The following is a 27,912-nucleotide window of genomic DNA, read 5'->3' as shown; positions in this document are numbered from 1 at the left end:
GTGTTTATTGAATGAAAAATAACGTATTCTTTTTTTTTAATATTTTTTATTTTTTATAAACATATATTTTTATCCCCAGGGGTACAGGTCTGTGAAGACGTCTAGGCCAAAATATAACTTCTGTAATATCAACATTGACTGCTAAACCTTTGACTGAATGAGAATGTTGCTGGCTTATTTTTCTTAATTCCTCAGCCACACATCTTGTTACTTTGTATTTCTCTATGCTGTAGTTTTTCTTTCCATTTAAAATAAATATGATGTGATATCACCATCACAGGCTTCAATCATTCAACTAGATCTCCAGGGGATTTCTTTCTCCTGAGGTGTCTATGGACTACAATGATACATCCCAATACATGATTCAGATACTATCAAAGCCTAATGTTACAAACATATTATTCAAATGAATAGCATATGATATTAAATTCATAATATAAGACAAAATAAAGTATCATAAAAATTGGAGAGAATTTATTATCATTTAAAATATGACTTAGTAAAAAAAAAATTTTAAAAATAAATAAAATGTTTCAATTTTTGTTAGTCAGGAAGCCCCAAGACTATAAATAGAGACAGAGGCAGGTCTCAGCGTCAACAGGGGGATTGAGGAATATGTCTACTCCCAGCGGCCTAGCCAAATGGAGATCTAGACCAATGCCACATTTTCTAACCACAACCTCTTAGTTTGATGGCTCTCTGGCTCTCTCAATGCCATGATATTTGTTTTTTATGTCAATTAAATTTCCAAGGTCTTGACCTATTTTTATTCTTCCAGTTTATGACCCTCCTGGCATCAATTTAATATTATTAAACAACACTAAGTTCTAGCACAAGACAAGGAAATTCATACCACCTCATTTCCTTATTCCTAAGAACGAGCTTTGCTATATTATTTCCACTTAGCCAAACATAGTTTAATTGGTAATCATCCCTCTTTCCAAGAGGATGTCAAACTGATTATCATTTTCCAATAACATCTTGACAAACATATTAAATTCTAGAAATGTGCCAACAGTTTCCTTTCCTTGCCACTGGTCAGTGAAAAGCTAATCCATGATTCTTATCCACAGGTTCCAACGACAATAGCTACAATGTACTTGTGGTGGTTTAGGTGGCCATAGGTATCCTAGAAATAGCTTATAACAAATTCTACATACCTTCTGTGCCTTAGTGAAATGTTGTTTGCTTCCTTTACAACCTGGAATATTCTTTTACTTATCCTTCAAGATTGGTCCAAATGACTTTTCTAGTGATGTCACTTCTATTTTCCTCAGACATAGGCCATCACTCTTTCTGTTTCTCATAGCATTATTGTAATATCTATCACATTATGTGTTTTATTTTTTATTTTCATGTCTTTCTCCCAAGAAGCCCATCATGACTTAAGAACATTGATTTCAAGTCAATTATCTTTGACTTCCTAGCTGGGACTGACTGCTAGGACAAGGGTGCTGAATAGATGTTTGCAGCAGCCATGATGATTCCCCCCCCCCCTCCACATACATGCTCCCATCATTTCTCAGCCTTTCTTTCATGTTTCATAAATCTTTCAGAAATTACATTGGCCTGGAGGAAAAATATTCAATATACTGTTGCTATAGTGGCAGACCTCACCAACATGTCTGTTGCAGGTTGCTACAGGTGAAAAACACTCTCCACCCAACGTACCTTGACTCTCAGAATGGCAACAGAAGCAGAGGTGTCACAAGAAGGTTGCAGTATCCCACAGAAGATCTCAACTCCAAATGGAAAAAAGAAGTCCTGGGACCACCACGATCTGAAATGGAAGTCAACATATAGGAAATGAAGCCTCCCGATTTCAGTTATAAACTGTATACATCTTTGGGATTTCCAGAAAAACCATCAAGGAATATTAAGGAAGAACAAGGAAGGGGGAAAAGAGGTAATTTTCAGGAAACAAGGCTTCACATGCCCAGCATAAGGAGTCATCCCAAGAAGGCCAAATCCCCTGAGTTTATAACAACATTCCCACATCTGGATTCATATAAAGCGAAGTTAATGTTCGTGAAGAGTGGAAAATATCCAAATGGTGTATACCTCAATCCCAAACCACATGACTTTCGACAGGTACAAAAGAGTGTTTGATTCAAAATAACTTAAAACAGATAAGGGGAAATATGTATTATTTTTTATTCATTTCTTAGCTATGACTACTATTACATGAGCAAAAAAGGTATGTGCATATAATATGTACAAATATGCATCTTTATTTCCCATAGAAAAATACAAGTCAGATTCAGCACTAAATGACAGAGAAGAGAGGTAAGACCTTGGTTAATGTTTTTGATATGGTTTTATCAGCCAGGTGGAAAAACTAACTCTGGGATGGACTTTCCTAGTTTTTAGAATGGTTGGGACTTAGATGTGATTGGGTAACAGACCTCAATTGCCAGTTTCAATCTAGAAAGTAATAAAATCAATTCATGGAATGAATGGATGAATAAATAAAAATTGACAAAGGGGGCATTATGTTACTTTAATGAGTTTTTTTTTAATGATTAATAATTTAAATAAAATGTGAGCAAGAATCAGATTTATAATTTGAAATGGTGGTGGGGAATACACATATATTTAAGGAAATACAAATGAGGTCAAAATATAATTCCTCTAGAAAATGAATATATTCTCTACTTATGTCTATAATTTTACACATAAGTATGACTCTTGCTCAGTAACAAGAGAAGCAATAGGGCTGGCAATATAAAAAAATAGCTATAAAAAAGAATAAGTTTGTTCTCGGAAAATATAAGAAAGCAGTTAGGAATGTGGTCTTTGGGGTTGGATTAGGCATCTTTGCCCTCTTATTGCTACTAATTTTGGAAAAGTTATTAAGCCTCTTTCTTATTTATAACATGGAATAACCCTCCTTCACACTTGTCATTATTCTTTTAAGTAATGAAAGAAATAATGATATGCAAAATATTTATGAATGAATGTTAATTCTTAGGAGGTCTTAGGATAAAAGCTGGAAAATTCAGAAGCCTTGATCCATAAACTTCTTTACTCATTTACGGCATCTAAACCCTTCTATTTACAGTAAAGGAACTATATTAACTTTTGGAGTTGAGGGAAAGACAGTTAAACAGCAAATGTCATTAGTTCATTCAACTATTTCACTAGTTATGGTTACAATTATAAGACTTGAGTAAGAAGAGTTCAAGGAATGGGGACATTTTAACTGTAACTGAATTAATTTACATTTATGAAAAAGTGAGTTGAAGACTGTGTACTATGAATTGTGCAACCACCAGATGTCAGTATAATTTTCTTAAACTAAGGATTCCCATTTCATTTTATTAAAGAGTGAAAAATCTTGTACTAGAGTTTCGTTTGGGACTTTTAATATTTTCCTATTTGCTTTAGCAGGTTGTAGAATCACTCACAAAGAAGAGAATCCTGTCTGTCTTCTGCCCGAGTTCACCCTTTTGTGCCCCATTAACTAAGCTTTCAAGCAGAGACATATGTGATGTTTTTTAAATTAGTTTCTGAAAGTGTACAAATTCTATTTTAGTTTATATTAATTAGTTCATTTAAACCATCTTAAAAAAAACCTATTTTGTGGTATAGTTTACTGAAAAGTCAATAATTACTCTATGCCAGTCTCAGTAAATTATTTTAGCTTTGTTATATATTTTTATGTCCCTGAAATAAGCCCAGCTCCAGAAATATAACATGCAACCCTATTTGCATTTGAAAATAAATGCAACTTTTGAATGGATTCCTTTAATTTCATGGTGTTAAAAATATTATTTTTTATTTTTCCCCCCTAGGATTTGGAAGTACTCTGTTCCACTATAAAATGAATTGGCTATACAGTATAGTATCTTGAATTAGATTATTCTTTCAAATTTCATATACAAGTTTTAAACATTATAATAAAATCATCAAAATTACATTTTGCCAGTAAAATATTAATATTTGTAAAAATCACATGGCAAATATGATGTTAGTAATAAACAATATTTACTAGTAATAGTACAGTCTTCTCTTTACATATCTAGTACCAACCCAATTTACCAAACTTTGTGACAACTTATGAAAGGGACCCTTTTGGATTAAAATTTAAGTCCAGACACTTAAGTACAGGTAAGTCATTATCATAAACTTATGAATATAGCAAAAAATAAACTTTTTGCATTATCTTAATAGTAATACTTGGAAGCACCAGGGTGGCTCATTCAATTGGGCCTCGGACCCTTGATTTCAGCTCAGGTTATGATCTCTGGGTCGTGGGATCGAGCCCTTCATTGGGCTCCCCATTCAACACAGAGTCTGCTTGAGATTCCCTCTCTTGCTCCCCTTCCCTTTGCCCCTCCCCCTATGCACTACATAAATAAATAAATAAATTCTTTTAAAAAATAGTAATACTTGGGGCGCCTGGGTGGCTCAGTGGATTAAGCCGCTGCCTTCGGCTCAGGTCATGATTCCAGTGTCCTGGGATCGAGCCCCGCATCGGGCTCTCTGCTCAGCAGGGAGCCTGCTTCCTCCTCTCTCTCTCTGCCTGCCTCTCTGCCTACTTGTGATCTCTCTGTCAAATAAAATAAATAAATAAATCTTTAAAAAAAATAAATAAAAAAAAATAAAAAATAGTAATACTTGTAAAAACATATAGTCCAAATGATTTTTTTAAACTTATCACATTTAGTAATATGGTAAATTTTTTAAATGCCCACTTAATTAATGGAAGCAATCCACTTTCTTCATCATCTACACCTTTTAATATACTATTGAAGGGTTGAGCTTTTAACTCAAAGTGTTCTGTATAGAAAACGATAGAGTAAGTGGTTAAGAGTATAAACCAGGAAGTAAGCTGCCCCAAGTTACTTAAACTGTCTATTGGTCTACCTATCTATAAATGGGAATGATAATAATTGGATCTATATCATAGATAGAGATATTGTGAGCATTAAATCTGTTACACATACATAGTCACTTAGTTAATAATATGTATATAGCACAGTTATCTCGTACATGGTCATATACACACAATTATTATTATTATTATTATTATTTTTAAAAAGATTTTATTCATTCATTTGACAGTGAAAGAGAGAGAGACAGAGGGGGAACACAAGCTGAGGGAGTAGGAGAGGGAGAAGCAGCCTTCCTGCCGAGTGAAGAGACTGACGGGGGCTTGACCCCAGGACCCTGGGATCATGACTGCTGTGGAGGGCAGATGCTTAAGGACTGAGCCACCAAGGCACCCCTCACCCCTGACAATAGTTATTATTGTGGTGCCATTTGAATAGTGCTTGTTCACAGTTAACTTTGTATTACCCAGCATTCCTTATTTGGACAAGGGTGATAATATATACATTCTATATTTATATGTTATAATTACATATCAATTATAGACAAAACAATAAGATGTTAATGGTGGTTGTCCCTGAGTAGGAAGACAAAGTTTGAGTCTTATTTTCTTCTTTTAAAAATGAGTGTCAAGTAGTTTTATAATTATGAAATGGAGATAATTTATTCATAAATACCATATACATTTTAGCATGGATTATATTGACAAAAGTCTTTTCTATGTGTGCAATTAAAATGGGACATGTCAACGTTTCTTACGTGAACTACGTGTAAATCACTCTGGAAAAAAAAGCTAGAGATACTTTATAAGACCCAGACTCTGATCTCAAGAAATGTCTAAGTAAAATTTAAGTAGAACGCAAATCACAATGCGCTACTGAGAAGTTTAAAAAGAGATTTCCGGGGAAATAAAAAGTGGGATGTGAACAGTTTGAAGGACAACATTAACTGCAGTAGAATTGGTGGACAGGATAAGCAAAATTTTATTTGGATTTGTGTTATAAATTGGCTGTCAATTCATCTTTCCTGGGCCCTGATCTCCAGCTAAATTCTGAGAGACTTGAACAAAGACCTGCGTAATTACTAAGTTTCTCATTTGTCTCCGTATCTGTAGTACATGGGTGCCGCTCACTGAAAGATGATAAACAGAAGAACAGTTCAGAAAGATTTATCACCTACAAGCCTCATGAATGCAAGCTCCCTGGCCCATTAAATCTGCTTCATTCACGGTGAGCTTGACTCTTCCTCTACAGCTGTTCGGAGAGGTCTCCAAAACTATTATTGATTACTTTAATGCAGGATTTTTTCATTTGTTGTTAGCATATATGGTGAAAGATACTAGCTTTAAAAATAAATCAGAAAGATCTCTGTTTTTTCTTAAAATATGAACAGTGGATTATCCAGAATTTTGGATTTTATTTTCGTATTACAAAGATGGTTGGTCTGGTGGACTGAGGCCTGAATACCGTAAGGAATTTTCCCCAAAGGTAGTCCCACCCCATTTGGAGCAGCCCATTGAGTGAACTGCGCTCAGTAAGAAGACCTAACAAGGAGGCTTTGTCATCCACTCATAAAAATATGTTGAGAAAACACACTTTTACCATGGTTCGTATTCTACCCTGGACAAGAAAGGCTGTTTTGTATCCCTGTAGGTCCCCAAACAGCGAGATGTGCCTTTGGCATATGGAGCAAGTTTTTAAAGCAAAGATTATAAAATAGCAATTTAGAAAAGATAAACCACAATTAAAGTCAGTACATGTTTGCTTTTGCTGACTTCCTTTGTGCTATCTCCCCTAAGAGACACAGAAGGCGGCAAGATGTGTACAGTGCATTTATGGATCGTGCGGAAGACAAGCTTACCCAAACACGCAAGAACAGGTGGGTAAACATTTCGAGAATTGTGGTTGAACACTTATATTAACTTCTTAGAGTGGCTTTTCAAATGATTTTTTCAATAATATATACTTTATCCTATAGAAGCTCTATCCTAAGAACGGTGAATGAAGTATTTACATGATGCTCAAGTCATTTTAAGTGGAGTCAAAGAGAATCCAGTCCCTTGATCTTAGAAATTATTTTATAATAATTTATAAATTATTATAAATTTATAATAAATATATAAATTTATAATTTATACTTATAATAAATTATAAATTTATAAATTATCCAGTCCCTTGATCAGATAAATTATTTCTCCTAGGTTTAATGGAAATCTGGAAAAGTACCAGTGACTATGTCACAGTTCCAGGTTTCACCCATATGCACTCAGACTTGATCATTCTAGAGCATTTCTGCCAACTGCAAAAAGTCAACATCAACGTTGCCTTGCCCAAAGTCGTCTGTGGCTGCCGAAGCTGCCCACAGCAAGTCGGAAGTACTGAGGGTTAACAGCTCCCAGCAGCAGCCTGCAAGTAATAATGGAGGTGATTGGTCTACACTGCTCCCCAGCGTTGCCCCGGGGGCTAAACTCCAGCCATCCAGGAGCCTCATGCACTTTGTTGTTCCTTCCTGTCTCACTTGCTTACATGCTTACCTTGTCACCATTTTACTTTCATTTGACCACCTATGGTTTCACCAGAATGCTTGCTAAGCGCCTGCTTCTGGGGAAACCTAAATCATGACACCAGAAGGCAGTAGTATAATGATCTTAGAAGGCAGAAAGCCTGGCTTGGAATCCCAGGCTGGCCACATGATCTTGGGCAGATTATTCAACCATTCTCCCTCAGTTCCTCACCTGTAGAATGGGAATAATATGCACTGTCCTGGGATACAGACAAGGAGGGGGTGTCTGAGTCCATTTATAACTTCTCTTAGCTCTCTTTACGCACTTGCCAATGTCGTCTGTAAGAAAGGGGTGGGAGGCAGGTGAACATGGTGAATGGTTTGAGTTTTGGATTTGCTCAAAATGGATTCAAATCCTAAACAAATCTATAAATGTAATTTTGGATGATTTCCTAACATTTTCTGAATCAATCTTTCTTGGGTTTTAGGAGAGCTAAGTAAAATGGTATATGTAAATTGCTGGTAAAATCCCTCATATCTTCTGGATTAACTTATTATTGATAGGGCTTTGCATAACCATAGAAAAGTTACTTAATTGTCTATGGCTCAGTTTTCTCACCTGTAAAGTGATAATAATAATAATAGCACCCATTTCATAGAGTTGTTGTGAAAAGCTAAAACTTTATAAAACACATGGATCATAGCAGTGACACTGATAACTATACAAGTATTTCGTGAATAAAAAATTAAAAACTATACATCTTGCATGTACAAAACAAGTGTCTAGAGATTAGTCAAGTCAAGAGTTGACTAAAATTGAAGAGAGGAAAAGAGGGTTGGGGTTGGGAAGGGAAGAGAGAGAGACTCTTATTAGTAAGATAAATGTATGGCCTTATGTAAATGAAGGGAACCCAGAGACTGAACATTAGCAGACAGCTATCTGTAAGAGCAACAGATTGCAGACAAATATATAAAGAGGAGATCAGTGTCCAGAAAATTGTGTTCAACTGGACATGGTAAGTATGAAGTCACCCCACCAATGACATAGGTAGTAGACTTATTCTTACAAAGTTTACAAAATGGTTCTTTCAAATTGCAAAGATCCTGCTGTTCATTGATGTGTAGATCACCATAGCGATGGCTGAGGCTTCTCCTATAGATGATTTTGTACTTGAGCTTAGTTATTAGGGGCTCCATGCTCAACGTTATCTTATAGCCAAATACAGGCTCCAACCACAAAGAAAATGACAGGGCACTCCATCACCAAGTTCCTTAAATCAGTTGCAGAAAATCATAGACTCCTGCTGGCTGCAGCATTAAGAAGTAAGGGCCTCCAGTTTCCACTAGAACCTCGCCCTTCCTAGCTGTTTCCAGTGGGAAGCATGTTTGCTTGATTTCGAGAACAGTTCTATCTCAGTACCCCACGGGCTTCTCCAAATAGAAATATTTTAAACTGAAGTCAGAGTTTCCTCTTTTTTTTTCCTTTAAAAAATATCTCATACTTAGCAAATTGAACCCTGTGGTAGTTCAAGCAAAATGGGTTTATTTTTCTCCAACATGACTTTCAAATGTGCTCTATTGGATCTTTCTTTCCTAAGCTTGAGAACATCTTTGGCAGATCCCATAGCTTTTCAATCACTTCATTTGTACCAGCAATGTCATTTCTGTAAGTTCAACTCACATTCAGCCATGAAAAATTGCAGCCTAGAATAAAAACATTTTTGTTGTTGTTGATTTTTTTTTTTTTTGCTACCTCATACCCTCCATGAAGAAATCAATTCATGTGGATTATAGATTCCAAAGTGAAAGGAAAAAAATAATGCTTCTAAAATAAATTTAAGGAAAATAAATGAAATCTTAAACAGGACCATAGGAAAGGGAGTATCCACATAGAAAAAAATTATAAAAATGCTCTCTCTACTTAAGCATTAAAACTCCAGGGGCACCTGGGTGGCTCAGTGGGTTAAGCCTCTGCCATCAGCTCACGTCATGATCTCCAGGTCCTGGGATCAAGCCCTGCCTCAGGCTCTCTGCTCAGTGGGGAGCCTGCTTCCCCCTCTCTCTCTGCCTGTCTCTCTGCCTACTTGTGATCTCTCTGTCAAATAAATAAATAAAATCTTTTAAAAAACAAAAAACCCTCCAAATTTCCAACCATCAAAAGAAACAATTCCGGAGTGGAAAGGCAGCCACAAAACTCATGCAACAAATATGAAATAGACAAGCCACTCAAGAAAAAATAATGGGGTTTCATAGAAGAGTATATCCAAATGACCAAACTTCAGAAAATGTACTCATCTTCATGAGTCATCAGAGAAGTGCAGTCAGAAACACAATGGAATACCATCGTACACCTACCAGAATAGCTAACATGGAAAAGACAGAAAAGATGAAGCTTTGGTAAAGGCATGAAGCAACTAGACTCCTCTATACTTCTTGAGGGAGTGTGCATTGGGACAAGTACCTTGGAAAGCTACTTGGCAATATATTCTAAAGTTGAATGTGTATATATAACATAGGACACAACATTTCATTCCTAGTATATTTATCTAACACATATACATAGTATATATATATGCACAATATATTTTATATGTATAGGAATATTATAGCAAAATTCTTTGTTATAATCCTCAAACTAGAAACAAGTTTAATGCTAATAAATAGTAAAATGGATAAAGTGTGGTATATTTACACAGTGGATTACCATACAGCAGAGAAAATGAATAAAGTGTTGTTATTTGTAACTACATGGATGAGTTTCACAAACATACCAATGAGTAAAAAAAAGAGTACAGATATTTTATATATTCTATATGTTATATAGTATATTAATAGTGTATATATAATATATATTATAGTTATATAGTATATATGGCGTATATATACTATACTATATATATATATATATATACACACACACATATGTATAGTTATTCCATTTTATAGGGAAAAAGACACTTGTCTCTGTGTAAGAAATAAAAAAGGTGGTTTCCTTTGGTTTGAAGGGAAGGAGTACAATGAGGAGTTTCTGGGTCCTGGAAATGCAATAATTCTTGACCCAGATGGTAGTAAGGTAGATGCATTCCCTTTGTGATATTTCATAGAAATATATATTTAATATATATACACTATGCTGTATATATGTAAAACTTTTATAAAAAATTAACTGGAAGTTTTCTTGTAATCACCTTAACTTTCACAAATAAATATAAGACCTCATCTGTTCTAAATTAAAGTTTTAATTTCAAAACTTCTTTGCTCTCTTTAACAAAAGACTGCCCTGTGGATCAGGGGTTTACAGTGAAGAAAGGAACATCATCTCCTTTTTTCTCTTTCTACATCTTCTCCCCATCACACTCCATTGCTTCTTGGTCTGCTTTTTATCTCCAAGGTTTTGGTGCCCAAAGGAGAAATGGTCAGGGTAAAAGGGAAGAATAGAGACAAAAACTTAGGTAGAAGAGATTTGCTGTAATCAGACATTGACATTGCCTGTGCGGCAGATGTCCAAACAGTGACTTGATTGTGGAGTCTATTTTGTACATTCTTCTTTGTGCTCTACAGGGATCTCATTTTGCATGGTCATTTGATGAGGACTAACCCTCCAGTCTCCCGCTTTCAGCAGTCTATCCGCTGCCTCTCACAGGAGGACCTAAGTCCCGTGCAGGCAACCATCTTGGTAGGACCACCCACAAGATGGTTGGAGCCTAGCTTTGTTATGAGTCTACTGTGTTCATGGAACACTCCATATAGCCCACCAAATGGTGAGCATTTGGATGGTCCCATATTTTCCTTTCTCCTTTTCCTGACACTGTGAGCCACCCATCTTTGAATCTCTAGACCCTTCTCTGTGATCAAAAGCACACCCTCTGAAACAGTCGGGGATATAGATGAAACCACACCTCCACTAGGAACTGCCATACTACCTTGTGCTGAGAGGTACCACTATGGTCTCTGCATTTTCTGCAGCTCAGCAAGAAGCCATCCACACCCACCCATTTCCTCCTCCTGTAGGCAACCACCATCTCTATTCTCTATAAATGATAATTCTGAGAATTTCTGAATTGGCTTTGTGGGGATCACCACCTTTGTTTTCTCACAGGAACCTGAATGGTTATTCTGCAATGCTTCCCCTCAAGGATAATGATGCTTATTTAATGCAAAAAAAGAAAAAAAAAAAGCCTTCAGGTTTTTGGTTTTTTTTTTTAAAAATTTATTTATTTATTTGACAGAGAGAGATCACAAGTAGACAGAGAGGCAGGCAGAGAGAGAGAGAGAGAGAGAGAGAGAGAAAAGCAGGCTCCCTGCTGAGCAGAGAGCCCGATGCGGGACTCGACCCCAAGACCCCGAGATCATGACTTGAGCTGAAGGCAGCGGCCTAACCCACTGAGCCACCCAGGCACCCCAAGCCTTCAGTTTTCATCATTTACTTACTTAATTTGGATGGGATAGGGAAAAGAGTAGCACATCTGGCCCACCCACATTTTATTTTATTTTTTTTTTTTTTTAAGATTTTATTTTATTTATTTATTTGACAGAGAGAGATCACAAGCAGGCAGAGAGGCAGGCAGAGAGAGAGAGAGAAGGAAGCAGGCTCCCTGCCGAGCAGAAAGCCCGATGCCCACCCACATTTTAGAAAGCCCTCTGGGAATGTGTCTTCTAACAGCGTCTCTCCTTATGTTTTCGGCTTTGGGGTTTTGCTTCACTTCAAGACAACAGGAAAGATCCCACTTCTCCTTGCTGTTAACACTTGTATTCCTTGCCTCACTGAGCCCCTACTTTCTCACTTAAGAGAGAAGCCTGGGCGTACTACTGCAAACAGCTCACATGCCTTTGGCCATTTCCTGGGAGTCTTCCTGCCAATATCTCTTCTAGGCATTTTCCATCCATCTATTTTATTTGAAAACCCCTCTTTCACCCAGGGGCTAGCACCACCCACAGCATACCTCTAGCATAGCTTTTATTACACGCTTGAAGGTGACATACCGCCCTTTTCTCCAACTAGGTAATAAAAAAACTTCAGAGCCAGGCTTGATTTCATTTTATGGTGAGCACCTGGAATGTGGTATTTAAAAAACTTCGCTTAATGAGTAAACAGAAGAAAGTGGTTGAGGTTCATTGTGAAGCATTGATACAGATTACTGGAAACTAGATATAAAATGGTCCATTATGGGGGTGCCTGGGTGGCTCAGTGGGTTAAAGCCTCTGCCTTCGGCTCGGGTCATGATCCCAGAGTCCTGGGATCGAGCCCCACATCGGGCTCTCTGCTCAACGGGAGCCTGCTTCCTCCTCTCTCTCTGCCTGCCTCTTCTCTACCTACTTGTGATCTCTGTCTGTCAAATAAATAAATAAAATCTTAAAAAAAAAAAATGGTCCATGATAACACTCCTCTGGACCTTCCACCTTACTGCTGCTGGTGGAAGGGAGATGTTTAACAGAGTGAGAACATGATGCTTTTAGGAATCTTTGACTTTGGCATTGCTTAGTCATCTTTTACAATTCGAACTTAGCAATGTGCAATCACTTTCATAGGCATAGCTTCCCTCAGTTCCCTCTTGAGTTCACAGTCTTTACTTCGGTATCATCACCATCATCCTTGTCATCATGGTTCTAATTTTATGAACTAGGAAACTCAAGTCCTCATTAGAAACTTACTGTTCATAGCACTTACTATGGTGCTCCAACATGCAAAGAGCTCCAGATCGCAGTAACAAATGCGTACTCTCTGATAAATAACCCAAAATAAATGTATACAGCCAACACAGTATAGTTCTCATTGCCGATCATAGTTGTAGTCATGCTAAACTATCCTTCTTGTCAACATGCTGTTAATAAGCTTGGTTTTACATGAATAGCACTAGAATAAGAAACAAGGACAGAACAGATGAGGTCTAGCATTTGCAGTCAAGTTTCTGGTCCTGGGAGTAATGTACCAGGTAAAGTTCATCCATTTATGGAAGCTGATTCAGGAAATTCTGGTCTTATATTTCTCTTTTGATCATTTAGATAGCTGATGGACCGAAACAACATGGGGCTTCCTGAAATCTCTCCTGAATGAAAGAGTTTCATCTTCTGTGCATTTCCTTATGAGAGCATCTATGGGTTTTGGTATCATCCTGGATTCTACAGAAACAAGCACACTCCCAAAGTCATAAGAAAGTTCTAAAACTATAGGTTTTTCAAACCAAAGTTGCCTGACTTGAAATTGCTTTGTTGCAACATAGATGAGAATACCGTTATCAGACTTGTGATTTGTGACAGTTAGATCTTGCATCTTTGAGTGTAAAGCTGATAAAATGTGTACTTTCATTAACGCCCAAAAGTAAAGAAATGCTCTAGTCTCAGGTTAGGCTAAGAAGAGGCAGGGAAATTAGAATAATGCTTACTAAATTTGACCACCAAGCTTCTCTAACCAGGTATTGTGGATTTTGTTACCATCCTTCATATTAGCAACAATTTCTTATAAATAGCATATATTCTCTTAAAGGATGAATATTATATTTTGGGGAGACTTATAGTTGGTTAAAGATAAAAACTTTTGACCTGAAAAAATAGAGAACAATGTAGCAATCAGAGACGAAGTAGTTCACATAAATTGGGCACTTTTCTAGTGGGATGTTATCCAAAGGAAAAAAAATGGAGATTAATTTGAGCACAGTAATGTTTTTCTAAAGTTAAATTGTTCCCAGAAGTAGATTTTATTTCAGAAATCTTGGGATGCCAAATGGGCTGTAAAAAGCATTATTTCTGGGTGCCTAGGTAGCTCAGTGGGTTAAGCGTCTGTCTTAGGCTCAGGTCATGATCTCAGGGTCCTGGGATCGAGGCCCACATTGGGCTCTCTGCTCGGCAGGGAGCCTGCTTCCCCCGCCCCTGCCTGCCTCTCTGCCTACTTGTGATCTCTCTCTCTGTGTCAAATAAATAAAATCTTTAAAAAAATAAATAAACAGTATTATTTCTTAAGGAAGAAAACCACAAAATCTCAAGAGTTATATGTATAAACTTTGTGTTCATACTTACAAAGTGGCATGGGTTGAAACAATACAAATTTATTTTGCATATTTATGGCATATGAATCAAAATCTGAATCTTCATTTTTCAGTTTTTTTCCAATATACTTTTGAAGTTTATTTGACATACTCAAACATATTTAAAAAAGAGAAAATCTCCAACTGAGATAAAAGATAAAACATGTCTTACGTGAGGATCATCAGGCTTGGAGGATTTAGAGTTCTGAGGGGGGAGTCTTTCTTTTAACATATTAAAATCATTTTCTAAAATTTTGTTTAAAAATGTTGTAGGAAAGTAAAAAAAAAAAAAAAAAAAGAACCAGAAATGTCTTTGTTTCTGACCAAGATTTGATCATTTTCATTTTAAATAAAAAATGAAAAGTGTACAACCTCATGCCACTCACATTTTTATCAAATGAATTATCTTATCTCCTTTCCAATTTCACTTTGGAAACTGATTATAATAAAGTTAAATAATGATTTAATAGCTCTGTTTACATAAGCAGCATTAAGTGGAAAGATGAGGCAATAAGTTACATCATTTCCCCAAGGATGTTCTGCATAATACAAGTTCCCAGGAACTGTAATAGATAATCCATGAAAAGAAAATGTATTCTTTAGAAAAATAGATGTGGCAGATACTGATTAAATATATCAGACTGGGGCTCCTAGGTGGTTCAGTGGGTTAAGCTTCTGCCTTCGACTCAGGTCATGATCTCAGGGTCCTGGGATCGAACCCCGCATCGGGCTCTCTGCTCAGTGGGGAGCCTGCTTCCTCCTCTCTCTCTGCCTGCCTCTCTGCCTACTTGTGATCTCTCTCTGTCAAATAAATAAGTAAAATCTTAAATACATCAGACTGGTGAATTTACTCAAAACTTGTGAGTTGAAAGGGCTCATCGCTTGGCCCCAATCTCTTTCTTAGCTTTATGCACACTTTGTGATCCATCCACTTGCCTTGTCGGTGGAAGGAGGGGTAACCAGTTGATGGACATTAAGGAGGGCACTTGATGTAATGAGCAACTGGATATTATATACATCTGATGAATCATTAAATTCTACCCCTCAAACTAATAGTACACTATATGCTAACTAGAATTCAAACAAATTTAAATAAATTTATTTCAAGAAAATCTAAAAAATAAAGTAAATGCCATCTACATGCCTAAGACTTCCTACTGTATATCTCTAGCCTGTCATTTCTGCTCAACTCCAGACAACTGGAGTTTTCCTCACTATGTCTAATAGTCCTCCCAAACTTACCATGCTCAAAACTGAGCCCTGATATTCTTTACTGATTCTCTCATTGTCTTGTCTATGTCATTAAAGAGCAACTCCATTCTCCCACTTGCTCGGGCAAGAAATAAAATGGAGTCACTCTGTCTCTATTCTTTATTTCACACCACATATCAGCAAATCCTGTCCTTTCTACTTCACATTATACTATACCTCAGTTATACTGCACCATCTCAAGTAAATACACGGCAAAATCCCCCATTATCCCTTGCCTGAATTATCGCCATAGCCTGTCTGGGGGCCTCCCAGAGGCTCACCCTTACCTTAATCTATTCTCAACAGAGCATTGGAGTTGTTTGACTCTTGTAAAATGCAATCCCTAACATGTCATTTTTCTGCTTAAAACTTTCCAGTATCTTTCACATCTTAAGCCAAAGTTCTTTCAATATCCTACATGGTCTTTTGCTATTTTGTCCTGGTTACTTGACTGAAATCATCCACTTCTGCCTTCGTTTCCTCTTCTTCAGCCATTAGGGTCCCTGTACTAATAGGAAAGGCCAGGATTTTGTCAGTGTTCACTGCTGTGCCCCAGTGCCAAGTACAGTACCTGATGTATAGTAAGTGCCCATGAAAGCTTTGTTGAATGACTAGCTTTACTGGAATAATCTGAGAGCTGCATAAGACATAGATGACCTAGTTGTTGATTAAGGAGCCAATGAAGCTGAAGTTATCCACCAGCAGTTGTAGAGAACTGGAGTATGTATATATTCCATGTACCTTTCTTTTCTAGGTTACAATAGGTGGAAATGAACCAATTTCTAAATTAATATCTTTGCAGAGCAGTATGCACTTACATTGCTTTGCATCTGTCAGGAATGTTGAAATTTTAAGATTCTTATTCATTGTATTTGAAATGGAAATACTATCCCTTGAGGTAAGAAAGGAAGCTTTTAGGGAAAATGCGTGCACTTCAATGATTGCTAAGTCTTTTCATCATTGCCAGGCAAACACAGGCTAAGCATGAAGGCTTGCTGGGAAGGTTAATGATTAACTGCTCAAAGATGCAGGAGAGAAGTGGTCTAATTAACATAAATCTCTATGATAGGGGGTTCACATCCTTGCAGACAATGGATAAAGGTCACGCCATAAACTCCTGGTTATATTTCTCTTTGCACGTTATTTGTGAAAGTGACTTCCAGAACAATGTTAAATTGTGTCATAGCCAAATTTTAAGAAAAACAGTGCAATTAATTTACAAAAGACAGATCGTAAAGATATATCCTATAAAGCTAAACTAATTCAAAGATTGTAAGCATAAAAAGAACTTTTTTCCTATCAAAGTGTCATTTTTGGAAAGTTGAAAAAGACTTTCTTTCACATATACTGTTAATTGGAATGATCTCTTCTCAACCATATCTATTAAATCATTAGACGTTTACTAATTCATTAATAAAGGAGTCAAGAAGATGATGAAGTTGGCTAAAAGATCATTTTAAGATTCTGGGTACTTATACACATGTTTTAAAAATGTTATAATAAGATTCCCAGATTATTTACAAAACTGCTTGCTGTCCTTCAGGGCAATAAAGTCATAACATGTGGGGTTATGTTTTCTACCAGAGAGAAATCATTTGCACTCCTATTGCAACTAAATCTACCAGTTCCTGTGTACCTTTACAGAGTCCAGGACTTAGTTAATTGTAAATAGTGAATCACACAAGGCTATTATATTCTCTAGATCAGCACCATCCAACAGAAATAAAATAACCAGCCACACAAGTAATTAAAAAATTTCCAGTAAGCACATTGAATAAAAAGAAAAAGTAAAAAATGTTTTTAATAATAACTTTATGTAAACTATTATATGAAAACTATGATCAATTTAACACGTAATATAAGAAATTATTAATAGGATATTTTACATTCTTTTTTCTTACTATGTCTTCAAAATTTGGTGTCCATTTTATACTTCTAGCACATCTTGGTGCTGACTAGCCATATTGCAAGTGATCAATGATTGCAAAGGGTGGGTGGTAACCATGTTAGTGTAGTTTGAGATGATTAAATAATCATTGGATGGACTTGTTAAACAGTGCCTCAAGATGATGTTGAAAGGTTGTGCTGTACTTCTTTCACCTTATTTCCGAGTTTTGAGTCACTATATATAACATTTCCAATTAGGAATTATAGTCTTTGGCTCCTAGGACATTAAGGGATATCAAATATAATTTTTGTACAGTATTACCTTATTTAGTATACTAAAAGTGTTTTTAAGAACTATTTTTAAAAGATTTTAATTATTTATTTGTCGGGGTGGGGGGGAGAGTACAGGCACAAGCAAGGGGAAAGGCAGGCAGAGGGAGAAGCAGGCTCCCTGCTGAGCAAAGAGCCCAACACAGGACTCGATCCCAGGACCCTGGGATCATGACCTGAGCTGAAGGCAGAGGCTTTAACCCACTGAGCCACCCAGGCACCCCTACAGATTATCTCTTGAAGATTATGGTCAAGTGTGTGTATGTTTGTGTGTGTGTACATATATATATATACATTTAGGAATATATATACACATTTTAGGAATCAAATTGTGTGTTTTTCTTTGTGTCTGGTAGACATTTATAGATGGAATATTAAACTTTATTTTTTTCAGAAGAAGGGTTGAGCCAGACCAAAAGCTGAAGAAACTCTTTCAGGGCTTTGAAAAAAAATACATATTTTTAAAGATAAGAGGTGCAAAAATAATTTCTATCTATCTGAAACAATACTGTAAAACCTCTGATTTCAGGGAAGGGTAAAAATATCTAGAAGAGGAAGTTTAACATGAAAACAGTACCAGTCAAATTGCTTAATACAGGCCCATGTGGCAGGAAATGTCATGTAAAGAGATGGTCTAGCCAGCTGATGCAATTTCAGACCAACCATCAGGCTTTAACATTCAAATCAAATTCCCCTAGGCTGGGGTAAGCAATTTGGTTTTTTTGGGGGGGACTTAGTCATCTGAATAGCAAGATGGGACTGTGGACCAAATAATATTTAAAGTCTTATCCAACTCTCAATTTCTAGCTCTGACTTCACATGTATTTCACTCTGAGGAAAGTGAGTACTATATGTGCGTGTGTGTGTGTGTGTGTGTGTATACACATATATACATATATATGTGTGTGTGTGTATATATGTACACGTATATGCATACACACACACACACACACACATATGAGCCACCCTATGCCAAAGTATTTTATTTTTCATTTTTTAAAAAGATTTTATTTATTTGTGTGTGAGAGAGAGAGAGCACACACAAGCAGCGGGAGCGGCAAGCAGAAGAAACAGATGCCCCGCTGAGCAAAGAGCCCGATGTAGGACTCATCCCAGGACCTGGGCTCATGACCTGAGCCGAAGGCCCACGCTTAACCCACTGAGCCACCCAGGCGTCCCTGCCGAAGTATTTTAAATGAACCAACTTATACGGTTTTTAGAAGAATGAAATGGGCATGATATAGTTGGAGAATACTTTAGAATACTTGGAGAATAGAAGTATCTATCAAATTTTTAAAATAGAAATATAATTTATCCATTAGCTTCATGTCTACAAATCCATCCTTCAGAGAGAGTGGTATTCACATGCAAAGTTACATTTAAATCCTGTGGGTTTAAGTATTATATGTAAAGCAAAAAACCCAGAAAGAAAGCAAAAGGGACACCAATGTAAGATTAGAGCATCAGAATAATGTGCCAGAAGACAGCAGTTTTTTGTTTTGTTTTGTTTTGTTTTTTGTTTTTTTTTAAAGATTTTATTTATTTATTTTCCAGAGAGAGATCACAAGTAGGCAGAGAGGCAGGCAGAGAGAGAGAGAGAGAGGGAAGCAGGCTCCCTCCTAAGCAGAGAGCCCGACATGGGACTCGATCCCAGGACCCTGAGATCACGACCTGAGCCGAAGGCAGCGGCTTAACCCACTGAGCCACCCAGGTGCCCCAAGACAGCAGTTTTTAAGTGTGATAAATCTTTATGTACTTCCCGAAAAAAGTAGTGCATGGTAAGTAAAAATTGCAAAGTAAAACCGAAAGGTATACCATTTTGGTTCATGTATGCATGTTTATATGTATGTGTATATATGTATATTTATCTGGGGCTTATGATAATGATGATGATTATGTTGATATTGACGATGATATAGCTAATATATACTGGCCGTCACCTTGTGCTAAGCCGTATTCTAAGCACTCTACATGAAATGACTCAACTGATCCTCAAAACTATCCCACCAGCTAGGAATTCGTTTTCTCCCTTTTCAAAGACCACAAACAATTACCTAAGACAAAGTAGGTGACAGAACTGGAACTGATTTCAACAGTTTGTCTCCAGAAAGTGTGATCTCTTAAACCTTTCATTGAAATGCTCTGAACAGGTCCCGCGTGAAACAGGATAGCGGAAGCCTGGTTAGTGTGGTCAAGCTCTCAGAGTCTCACGGAGGTTAGATTCTCCGCTGAGCCAGGCAGGAACATTTGGAAAGCTCTTATGATTTCTTTTTTTTAAAAGAAAATCATAAGATTTTCTGGGCTCCTTTTCATCTCCAACAATAAGCAGCTGGATTCTATCTTTGATGTCTCCATTACTATCTCAAGGGAATAAAATGGAAGGTTAATGAATGTAATATACTAAGGTCCTATTAGATAAGGAATAGTTTTGGGGGAAAATATTGGCACCCATTGGGTGAGAAGCTTTTTATTGGAGCTACAACAATATCGATTTGGGAATATTAATAATTAAGAACTGCCAGCGATGAGGAGACATGTTCTAGATTGAGTACAGTTGTACAACAGTGTACAGCCAGAGATGAGCCCTTTCACATTCTTACAGTCAGACAATTGCATTAACAATCGATGAAGGTCCAGGTGCATAACCAGCTGCTTGTGAAAGTTCTGAGCAATCAAGAGACTATCCCAAAAGAAAAGGAACCCACCCTAAATGATATTTTTGTCAGGATTATGTGGAGTTGTCAAGCACTTATCTTAGAAAAAAAGAGCAGTGATTTCCAAAGCTAATTCAAACCAGATGCAGTTTGAAACCCAAAGTATTTTCCAGCAAGAAAACAGTCTCTTTCAGGGAATTTCAGGGCAATTCAGAATCATTCAACTGTGCCCATACATGCTGCATTTTGCCTCATTCTACACCACAAATGTGTTTTTTAAACTTCTTTTCAAAGCAATTATTTTTGCCAGTCATACATACCTATTGCTGTGTATTTTACAGTAAATGTAAATGCTAGCCCAGAGCCAATAATAATGAATGTTTACAGGGCACATTCTATAAACGTGCTAGTTACTTGTTACGTACTTTTTTATATGCGATCTGATTTTACCTGTACAACAGTGTGCATGGGTTTTCATATGTATGTGCCCAGTGCGTTCATCACCACCATTTTACAGATGGAGATGCTGAGGAGGTTACTAATCTGCCAAAGGCCACATTGCTCGTAAGTGAAGTATCTGGAAATAAAATATAAGTAGCTTTGTTTCTTTTGTAATGCAAAGTCCAGATTCTTAATTATTATACTCAGTGCCTCTAAGAGTTAAAACCATGCAGGAGGCAGGAAACAGCCTTCAAGTATCTTTTTATCTCTAACTTTATCACTGGAAAACCCACTTTGCTAAGCCGTATCTCCTAATCTACTAACTATTGGACATATTTGTCTGTCTATAAAATTGACACGGGCACAAAAGTGGCTTTTTAGGGGCCCCTGGGTGGCTCAGTGGGTTAAAGCCTCTGCCTTCGGCTCAGGTCATGATTCCAGGGTCCTGGGATCGAGCCCCGCATCGGGCTCTCTGCTCGGCAGGGAGCCTGCTTCCCCCTCTCTCTCTACCTGCCTCTCTGCCTACTTGGGATCTCTGCCTGTCAAATAAATAAATTTTTAAAAAAATCTTTAAAAAAGGTGGCTTTTTATTTTTCTCTGTAGTTTGAAGAATATCTTTTCCACATTTTCTAGGATGGGAGATAAAAGGTCAAGCCAAGATACTGCCATATTTTTTAACAACTGTTGAGGAACATCCCATTTTTTCCTTTGGTTGAAATACAAAGTAAAAATACTCAAAAGTCAAATTATTTTCCTTCTAGTGAAGTAGAACTTAACACTTTTGAATTCCAATTTCATCATAAAACTCTTCAACTTCTCTTAGCAGATGGGCTGAGCACGCACATTCTGTAGAAAAGATTCATTTTTTACGGTTGCATAATCCCAAGAGGGAAAGTTGAAAGCTGTAAAAATGGAAAACCTGTCTTGGCCATCCAAATGACACAAGAAAGTTAACCTCTTGATGACCTTTTGAAAGATGTGACTTTTCCCTAAAGAATGAGTTTGGTTTACTTGACATGACAAGAGGAGGAGGCCAGCTGGTTCCATCGTTCTATTGGGAAGCCTGCTTGGCACAGACCTCCAGAGCGGTCCTCCTCATCCTCCCTGTTTTTAGTTCTCCTAGCTTGAAATGTTTTAATTGTCACAAACCGTAAAATTACATGTTACTAATTTCCAACTAGTATTTTAATATAGAAAATCCTCCTTAAAACAAACGACTGGGTTTAAATTTGTCAATAACTTTAACAATTTCCCTCACCAATCTTTTTTTTGAGCAACTGTTCTCCGCAGTGTGTTTGGGATACTGCAAACAAACAAACCCAAACCAAACCGAACCAAACAACAACAACAAAACCCTTTCTCTTCCTTTACAAGGTTACTTGATTATAATAAATATTCATCACCTCCGGTTTAATTTGGAAATTGCTCGGTGAGAGGGAAAGCAATGTCTGTGGACAGGAATTAGCCCCACTCATTTGGAGAGGAAGAAAACTCACCAGTGATCACCACCCATAAGAAAAAGCAGCCCACACCTGCCAGTTGTTCTGATAATGAGGGATGTGTCAGGCCATACCTCATCCTAAATGTGGCTGGCCTCCTGGATGGCATCATAAACTCTCCCAAATGTATCCTGCCCTGCAGCTCTAGAAGCTTTATTCATCTCATAAATATTTCAGGTCTTTATTGCAAAATCATTTTTAAAACCCCACAAAGCCCAAGTTTATTATGTTTTTAAGAAAAATGTTTATAATGGAGAATTGTAATCTGACACAAAGTTGGCCTAAGAGAATAGGGGACCCCTATATGCCCATCACACAATATCAACAACTATTATCACTTTACCAATTTCGTTTTTCTCTCTCTTTCCCCAGCTTCTTTCCTGGAGGATTTTAAAGTGACATTGTGTCATTTTAGTCATAAATATTTTACTATATCTTCAAATTATAATGGGATGTTTTTACCCTTTTTACCTTTTGTCTTTAAGGAATATATACATTGCATTTTTGCCATTGTTTAAATAAATATTACAGGCACACCTTTAGGTCATTTATATAAGAGGATAGTAATTAAGACCATTAGAATATTGCTGAAAGAGAAGAAATATTTTCCTTTTCTGTGTGTGCCTTTTCTTACTTTAAGTACTAAGCTTCTTTCTCTTTCTTGTTTCCTTGATTCAATAAGTAAATACATTTGGGGGTCATTATAAGTTTTGCATCTAGGCCAAAAGAAAGGCAACATAAGGCATATTTTCCTTAACAGTCACTGGATGTTTTTGTAATGATAGTTTGTAAAGCTGCAAGATTTCAGGTCACAAAAACAGGTATTTTTCTATGCGTTCTTAAACCAGGTAGTAATAAAATAGTAAATTAGTAACCCAGGTTTTACAGTTCATGTGAAACACTTCCTGAATTAAAGGTGTTCCTTTTTATCAAACAGCTAAAAGAGTATGCAGAGATAAAAGGAATTAGAATCACTATATTCATCTCCAATAATTCTCTCTGTGCTATTCTATAGGACTCTAAATCCCTAAATAACTTTTATTATAAGTCTAAGTTCTAAATAACTTTTATGTTATTAAACATATATATATCAGAAAGATAGATTCTGAAATTTTTGTTGCTATTTCTATTTATTTATTTATTTTATTTGCCTTGGGATTTTGAATCTCAGGTACACAGAACTGAACACCTTGGGTCATGGCAAATTTTTATTGTCAATCAGTATTTTATTTCATGATTGTTCCCATCCTTTCCTCCATCATCAATCTCCTTCCCACATTCACCTGGCAACAACTTACAGACAGTTAATTTGTACTTTTCCAAGCAAAAATCCACACAGTTTGTGGCAATTGGGAAATATGTGCATCCTTGAAATTTCTTTCCTTCCTTCCTTCCTACCTTCCTACCTTCCTTTTTTTCCTTTAATCAGGGGGTGGGACACAAACTGGAGGGGCAAAGGGAGAGAGAGAATCTCAAGCCGACTTTGCGCTGAGTACAGAGCCCCACGAGGAGCACAGTCTCACGACTATGAGATCATGACCTGAGCTGAAAAAAAGAGTCAGTCTACTCATCGAATGCACCACCCCAGCGGCCCTGGAATTTATTTCTAATATAGGTATGCTTTTGATGGCATAAATGGTGTCACATTTTGTTTCTTCTTATTATTTTTTTTAAAGATTATTTATTTATTTATTTGACAGAGAGAGATGACAAGCAGGCAGAGAGGCAGGCAAAGAGGGAGAGGAGGAAGCAGGCTCCCTGCTGAGCAGAGCCCGATGCGGGGCTCGATCCCAGGACCGTGGGATCATGACCTGAGCCAAAGGCAGCGGCTTAACCCACTGAGCCACCCAGGTGCCCCTGTTTCTTATTATTTTTTGATCGTATAGTTTTCCTGTGGGGTTACACAGCTATTTCTTCCATGTTGCTTGTTGGCTCTGACACTGTACAGTATTCCTCTCACGCATATCCAAATGCCACATTTTACGTGAACAGATGCCTATTTGTGAACTCCTGGGTTGCCTTTCAACTGCTGTCTACCACAAAATGGTTTGGAGGCCATCACTGTCCATGTCTTCTGGTGCATTTGTGAAGAGCATCTCCAGAGTGTAGACCCATAAGTGAGAGGTTTGGAGCACAAAGTATGTGCCTACAATTTTCACTAAATATTGCCAGATTGTTTTCTAAATGGCTACATTGTTTTAGAGCTGTGCCTCTCAATACTATATGATATTTTTCATTTCCCCACACCTTTAGCAGCCTCTAATGTTATATCCCAAATTTTTAGTGAGCTGATTGCTTCAGCATTACGTAACAGCACCAGCAAGAATCACAGTGATTATAGAGATTAGGTGCGTGGGCTCAAGGCCATCCTGGTTGCATTCAGATTCTAGCTCTTACCATGAAAAACTTGTGTAATGTTCTGTTCCTGATTCCTAATCTGTAAAATGAGATCATAATAATATCTAGTTCATAGAGTTGCTGTAATAATCTTATATTTTAAGAGCACTTAGAATAGTGGCTGGATATCATAGGTGCTCAAATATTGGTTGTTAACATGGTTCCTCCAGTGAACATAAGGCCCAATTCAGTGAGCACCCCGCATGTATTTAGCGGCCACTCAAATTACTCCACAGCTTTAAATTACCTTTCTATAAGGCTCTTTGACATTGTTCTTGCTGAGTCCTTTTCCTTTGTATACATTCTTAACATTCTTGGTTTTTATAGAAATTGAAAGATTTTCACAGAGTCTACTGTTGATGATTTGATTTTGTATTTGTAGTCCGATTTTGAGAGCACATCTTTAATTCAATGTAGTAAAGTTATCAATTTTTTCCTTTATATTTCATGCTATTTTTTAATAGTGTTTAAAAAATCTCTATTCTGAAATCATAGACACATTAAATTTTATTATTATAAATTTATAAAAATACTTATAAAAATTATTTATAATAATTACATCATTTTAATTCTTTTGAATTTATATTTCATTTTATATCAATCACATTCTTCTAATCATGTGATAATCTTTGGATTCTCTTATTGGTTCTATTGGTTTGTCAGCAGATTCTTTAGACTTTTGATTCTCAGATTATCATCAGGAAGTAATGAGTTTTAATTCTTCCTAACAATTCCTAATCCCTTTTATTTATTTATTTTTTTGTCTTCTCCCATTACCTAAGACTTTCTGTGTCCTGTTGAAGTATAGTGAAATACTTGGTTTTCTATTTTTTTTCCCAACCTTAAATGAAATCCTTCTAAAATGTTTTCATTTGATATGTTATTGCTATACTGTAGTATGTTGTCATTAGAGTAAGAAAATTCCCTTTCTACCTAATTTTTTAAGAATGTTGAACATGTGGGGATTTAATCTCTTTTTAATCTATTGAAATTATTATTATTTTTTATTATTTTAAACAAAACACTTTTTTAGTTGGTTGGACAAAATTTTATTTATAATATTAATGTTGATGTTTATAAATGAAATGGAACCATCATTTTATTTTCTTGAACTATCTTTATTGGGATTTTTATGCTAAAAATAGCCTAAGTAAAATAATTTTAGCAGCTGTTCTTTTTTTTTCTGTTTTCTAGACAAACTAGTATACAATAGAAACATACATGATAAAACTCATGTGCAAAAACTTCTAGAAGGAAAGTGTTTTAAAGCAATGTTGTTTATTTAAAATATATTGGTCAATTAAGATTTTCTATTTTTCCTTGTGTTAATTTGGCATTTGACATTCTCTAGAAATATATCTGTTTGCTTTGAATTTCAAATTTATTGGCATTTATTTATTTAGAATATTTTATTTGATTTTTAAAATATTTATGTAATTGCTAGAATCAAATCCCTAGGGTCCCATCAACCCTCAGTCTCTGTCTTTGCTTCTCAGATTAAAGAACAACAGTCTGGCTGAGATCAATCTAAATACATGTTAAATCAATTTACTGTTGGGGCGCCTGGGTGGCTCAGTGGGTTAAGCCGCTGCCTTCGGCTCAGGTCATGATCTCAGGGTCCTGGGATCGAGTCCCGCGTCGGGTTCTCTGCTCAGCAGGGAGCCTGCTTCCTCCTCTCTCTCTCTGCCTGCCTCTCTGCCTACTTGTGATCTCTCTCTGTCAAATAAATAAATAAAATCTTAAAAAAAAAAAATCAATTTACTGTTCCTCATACATTAGGCTACCTCACCTGGTAGGGGCCTAAATAGGTTAATCCTGAAGTCTAGAGATGTTCAGATGGTCCCTATGGTTCAGATGGTGAGCTCATGACTCAGATTGCCTGGGTTCAGATACCAGCTCAGCACTGAGTACCCACATAACTTTGTGCAAGTTTCTTATCCCTTCTCTACCTCAGTTTTCCCTTCTTGAAAATGGAGATGATAATAGCTGTGTCCACCTGACATGATTGCTGTGTACTGGTAGTATGTATGAAAACACGTACACAGTATATGGCACATACAAAATATTCAAAAGTAATCTGTTTATTTACAATTTAACCAAATGTGAATATATCACTTTGTATCTTGCATTTTTCCCTTCATTCAATGTTGTTACAAAAACTTTCCAGTAACTCATATTATTCTAAAATATAACTTCTAGTAACTTCCAACCATTATCAGATTTTTTTACCAACTATTGATGTAACTGTGTAGTTTTCACTCCTTTAAATTTGAAGATGAGCCTATCATTGGAATAGAAATATATGAAAATAAAACTATATGTATAGTTATATACCTATATAAGCTATATATGTAGTTATATGCACACACATGCAAACACACATAGGGAAACACAAATGTATTATATATTCAATTATAAAAAGTCCAAAAATAAGAATTTTTAAAATATTTTATTTATTTACTTGACAGAGAAAGATCACAAGTAGGCAGAGAGGCAGGCAGAGGGGGAGGGGGAAGGAGGCTCCCTGCTGAGCAGAGAGCCTGATGCAGGGCTCGAAACCAGGACCCTGAGATCACAACCTGAGCTGAAGGCAGAGGCTTAACCCACTGAGCCACCCAGGAGTCCCCAGGAATAAGAATTTTTTAAAATTCTGAAATATTATTGACTTACATAAACCAAGACATAACTAAATGCCAAGAGTACATTATGTTCCCAGAACAGTAAATTAAACTTACGTTAAACTTTAATGTTCAACTGATTTTTAATTTCACATGGAAAATTATGTAAGAATTGATGTGAAAATTTTGAAAAAATATATTTAGTGAAGACCTGCCATAGCAGAAGTTAAAGGGAAAAAATAATTATGGTGATAAAAGAAGCATACTACAGATAAATGAATAAATAAATAGATTAAATAGAGAGCTAAGAAATAAGAATTTTACGTATGATAAATACAATATTTTGAATCAATACCTATTTATGGGTTATAGAACAAATCATATTAGGAAATGTAGTTATCACTTTGGAAGAAAAAATTTGTATTCTACATCATATGGTAACACTAATTATATTTCAAATGGATTAACAAGATCTAAA

The 27,912-nt window shown here is 36.4% G+C and overlaps 1 protein-coding gene across 1 annotated transcript; it reads left to right on the top strand.

Annotated features, from left to right (window-relative positions):
* Window positions 1–1,719: 1,719 nt before the first annotated feature.
* Window positions 1,720–7,221, top strand: LOC309844992 (uncharacterized protein C7orf78; the record flags this gene model as incomplete). Its single annotated transcript, XM_082692422.1, is given in 6 exon segments — window positions 1,720–1,800; window positions 1,804–2,091; window positions 4,026–4,110; window positions 5,948–6,062; window positions 6,632–6,711; window positions 7,034–7,221. Coding segments are annotated over 6 exon segments (771 nt in total). The 5' UTR covers window positions 1,720–1,785.
* Window positions 7,222–27,912: the final 20,691 nt, after the last annotated feature.

The sequence above is a fragment of the Mustela nivalis genome (genome assembly GCF_964662115.1).
Source record: "Mustela nivalis genome assembly, chromosome: 12".
In the NCBI taxonomy this organism is placed as follows: domain Eukaryota; kingdom Metazoa; phylum Chordata; class Mammalia; order Carnivora; family Mustelidae; genus Mustela; species Mustela nivalis.
Note: the sequence above shows the minus strand (reverse complement) of the source record. Positions and strands in the feature narration are given on the sequence as shown.